Source organism: Gossypium hirsutum, chromosome D05, assembly GCF_007990345.1.
Source record: "Gossypium hirsutum isolate 1008001.06 chromosome D05, Gossypium_hirsutum_v2.1, whole genome shotgun sequence".
NCBI lineage: Eukaryota > Viridiplantae > Streptophyta > Magnoliopsida > Malvales > Malvaceae > Gossypium > Gossypium hirsutum.
Genome location: NC_053441.1, coordinates 12406590 through 12411232, shown reverse-complemented (window position 1 = coordinate 12411232; position 4643 = coordinate 12406590). Strand labels below are relative to the sequence as shown.

General features: G+C 36.1%; 1 protein-coding gene and 1 pseudogene across 1 annotated transcript in view; both read left to right on the top strand.

The window, feature by feature from the left end:
- The window catches only part of LOC107958347 (protein LURP-one-related 11), a 2213-nt gene extending 1381 nt beyond the window's left edge, over positions 1-832 (top strand). The window contains exons 2-3 of the mRNA XM_041092648.1: positions 34-245; positions 330-832. Of these exons, the coding sequence (XP_040948582.1) occupies positions 34-245; positions 330-464 (347 nt within the window). The 3' untranslated portion in view covers positions 465-832. The remainder of the gene's footprint in view (positions 1-33; positions 246-329) is intronic.
- A 53-nt stretch (positions 833-885) lies between these two features.
- LOC121217720 (translation initiation factor eIF-2B subunit alpha-like) lies at positions 886-4417 on the top strand (annotated as a pseudogene).
- The last annotated feature ends 226 nt before the right edge of the window (positions 4418-4643 follow it).

The following is a 4643-nucleotide window of genomic DNA, read 5'->3' as shown; positions in this document are numbered from 1 at the left end:
TTGCAGAAATTTAGGTTGATTAAATTCTGGAAGGATTTAGAACATTCAGTGGAAGAGTTAACGATGAAGATAAAAACCCAGGTTTTGAAGTACGAAAAAGTTGCAGGATTTTAAGATGCGACTCCATCTGTGAAGTTATTGTCAGGTTACATGGGGATCAACCGTGTCAACATTACCGGATTGAAAGCTGTCCAGGCAAATCAACGTTCAAGATTGTAGACAAGCTCGGCAGACTTATTACGGAGGTAAACTGATAACAATAGCTATAATTATTGAATGCTTTAAAAGTATTGTTGATTAAATGGTGTTATTGCATGACGATGAAACAGGTGAAAAGAAAGCAATCTAAAAGTGGAGTTAGTTTAGGAGAAGATGTATTGACAATGGTGGTGGAACCCCACGTCGATCAGTCTCTTGTAATGGGCCTTGTTGTAGTTTATAGTCTCATCAATGGTACAATGTGAAGTAGCCATTCTGACCCTTGTTCATGTACATCTTACTAATGTTTTATATATCTAAATCAAATCCAAACTACAGTGTTGTTGTGATTAAAATGTTGATAATCACTTTATCTTCTATTATTCTATCCAAATCTACCTTTTGTTTAAAATTATGTAATAATTACTAATGCTAGCGAATTATCATACTTTAATTTTAAATCTATTAATAACATAAATAATCGCCTGATTACCTTTCCTAAACAGTAAACAGGCGCATAATCAGTCTCTCTCGCTGCCTTTACCGATAAGAGAGCCTAGTTTTTTTTTTCTTAAATCTCCCTAATTTTCCTTCAAATTTCCCGGAGAAACTAACGCTTCCAAATACCAAAAAGTCATAGTAACGGCCTTAAAATACGTATCGAACAGAACACACGAATTTTATTCAATGTGGTGGAGATCGGCTTCTTTCATTCTGGACAGACAGCAACATCAAAACCGCACCGTTGCACCGAGTCCCGAATCCTTCCTCCTGTCATCTCCTCCTCCCATGGCTGATTCTCCCCTAAATCCTAAATCTAACATTTCTGCCTATTACCAGACCCGTGCCGCCCACCACGCCGTTGTAACGAGCGATTGGCTTGCTCAGGCCCAGGCGGCTGTCGGCCGTCATTCCGACGACGATGGTTCGCTGGGAGATGATAAGGGAGCTGCCCGATTGGAGGAGGAGGAGAGGAGGAGAAGAAGAAGGAAGCGGGAAGCGTTTAGTGTTAGATGAGTTCATAGCTGGGGACAGCCTGCTTTGGTGGGCTGTGGCGGCTATTCGCGCCTGCGGGCGGTTATTAGGACGAGTGGAGGCTACCTATGATGGAGCTTGAAATTGAGCTTAAAAGGTTCTGATTCGCTTAAAGTGAGTATTTTGGTTATTGTTTTCAATTTTTTTAAAATGCCTTAAGAGAGTGGCCATTGTTTTGATCATGTCTGATGGATTTAATTATATTGCGAAATTTCGTGAAATGATAAATTTTAGTTTAGCTTTGTTTGTTTGATAATTTTTAAGCTTATTATATTTATCATGCTTTTATAAATCTTTCAGTGGCATTTTTTTAATTATTTCGTCGTCCGATAGGTACATTAGGATCTTAAGAGAATTATATGTATATTTCTGTTCCTCGTGGAGGTACAGTCAACATTGATTTTATCCGTTGGCACATGAATCCGTAGACAGTTTTCACTCATAATTTCTATGTAAAGGAAGGTGTGCTTTTTGCTAGTTTTCTGTGTCTATTGTTTATCGTATTTTCAGGAGTTTAGGACGCTGAAATTTTGCAAGAGCCACAATTTTTTTTGTGTGTGTGTGTTTCTACTTCCAAAGCAATAAAATGGTAACACCAATGATGCAGTATGCTTGTCAAGGCCTAATAATTGTACATTTCTGAGTTTATTCTTGAGTTCCCCATGGACATTATGAGTTGTATTGGCACCCTAGTTTCAGAAGTATATTATAAGTTTGTGTTTCTTGATACAAAAGCATTTCTCTTTGTGATTTTTTTTACCTTTGGCAATAGGCTTAGTCCTTTAGAGTGGCTGGATAGATCTGGTACTGTTTGGCCAAAAGGATTATGCATGTGACTAGTCCGGAAGCAATTCTTTTATGCTACTTCAATTCTTAAATAATTGTTTGCTTAATCATATTGTTAATTATCCAGTTAAAGAATGCCTTTTTAGGTGTTGAGCATTATCAAGTGTTGAAGGGATGTTTTTGGGTGGCATGCCATATCTATGAGGAAGTTTTGCACACATCTGTTGCCAATACTTGTAGTTATGAGTTATTGGATGCCATTGAATTTTGTGTTAGATACATGTTATTGCTAACTCACTATGTTTTGGAGAATTTTAATGTCATGGTAATCAAAGAAGCAAAGCATTTTAATGGCATCAGCTTTTTTACAATTAAAATGTCCACAAGCTAATGTGTATGAACTTGGGATGTGGAGTTTCAGCTTATTGGGATGTGGAAACTAAATAGTAAAATGTTGAAATTGTCCCAGTTAATACCACATTACGGGTTGGTTTCCATGTTACAATACGAAATCCAATGGGAAAATTGAATGTTGCTGTCTGCTAAGTCATTTTCATTTAGTTTGCTTAATCATATTGTTAATTATCCAGTTAAAGAATGCCTTTTTAGGTGTTGAGCATTATCAGTGTTGAGGGATGTTTTGGTGGCATGCCTATTATGAGGAAGTTTTGCACACATCTGTTTGCCATACTTGTAGTTATGAGTTATTGGATCCATTGAATTTGTGTTAGATACTTTATTGCTAACTCACTATGTTTTGGAGAATTTTAATGTCATGGTAATCAAAGAAGCAAAGCATTTTAATGGATCAGCTTTTTTACAATTAAAATGTCACAAGCTAATGTGTATGAACTTGGGATGTGGAGTTCAGCTTATTGGGATGTGGAAACTAAATAGTAAAATGTTGAAATTGTCCCAGTTAATACCACATTACGGTTGGTTTCCATGTTACAATACGAAATCCAATGGGAAAATTGAATTGCTGTCTGCTAATCATTTTCATTTAGTTTGCTGTTTAAATAATGTTGCCTCACTCTCAAGCTTATGTTTGCTTTTGCCAGTCGTGGGACACAACCTCTATCTCGTTGACAGCTGGTTTGTGATCTCTTCATGTTGTATGTAACAAGAACATCAGCTTTAGAGTATGAGGACTTTAAATTCAGCTAAGTTCGCCTGATCGAACGTGCAGAGAAGTTTGGGGAAATATCTTGTAAGGTATTTCAGATAAATTGTGGCTTTTCTAGTAAATTGCTTCTCTACTGTTTCATTTCATTTTAATTATACTTGAAGCATTCCTGTTGGTTGAAAGACATTATTGCCAAACATTGTAGGCTCGCAGGATTATTGCAATGCTAAGTCAAGATTTTATTTTTGATGGTTGTACCATTTTGGTACATGGTTTCTCTAGAGTTGTTCTCGAAGTATTGAAGACAGCAGCTGAAAACAAGAAACACTTTAGAGTTCTCTGCACAGGTTTTACTTTCTATGTACCTTGTCATGTGCATGCAACTATTTCTTAACAGGATTAAACCAAATGTGCTGTCATCAAAAAAGAAGTCTAGTCATTTTATCTTTTTTTTGCAAATGTTCTACTAAAGTCATATCAGATGGCGGTGTTTTATGAAAGAGTTCACATTGTTTTAATACAGGAAGGAAGGCCAGACAGAACTGGATACGATTTTCTAATGAGCTGGCCAAGCTTGATGTTCCGTAAAGCTTTTAATAGACTCTGCTGTGGCATACACTATGGGATGAGGTGGACGTGGTACTCTTTGGAGCTGATGGAGTGGTTGAAAGTGGAGGTATCATTAACATGATGGGGACATTCCAGATTGCATTGGTGGCACATAGCATGAACAAGCCTGTTTATGTGGCTGCAGAAGCTACAAGGTAACTAAAAAGCTTCATTTCTTGCTCTTAAGTATTTGAATCCGAACAAAGAAATACGCTACATACAACGAACCTAGAAAGAAGGGTTCAGACTACCGGCTAGCATAACTCAGTTGTGAATTTCTTCTTCCTTGTAGTTTGCTCGACATTATCCTTTGGACCAAAAAGATATGAGTCCTGCGCGACGCCCCATTGATTTTGGGGTACCAATCCCATCCAAGGTTGAGGTAGAAACATCGGCTCGAGATTACACTCCTCCTCAATATCTTACTCTACTCTTTACAGATTTGGGTGTGCTTACTCCTTCCGTGATTAGTGATGAGCTCATTCAACTATATTTATAGTGAAGCTTCAATGTAACTTCTTATTCTCAATGTGAATGTCTGTATTCAATGCTTTAGAATTCATTTTGGGGCTTTTATTTTTTATGTATTTGTCTATTGTATTTTGAGCAAACAGTAAAAATTTTGTTTAATCCTTATATGTTGACAATTTTATTTGGGTTTTCTATGAAAATTAGTTTTGTACGTGTTAAGTGAAAAAAAGAAGTCTAGGTTCATCTCAGTGGTTTTTAATATCTTTTATTAATTTTTAATGATTTTAATAACTTATAATTATTAAAAAGTTTCTTTTATATTTATATTTTAATTTTTTAGTAATTATCAAAGGAATCAAGTTCAAGATGAGTCTGGATAAATAGTTGTCTAGATTTAAATGAATGTGGATAGTAGTTT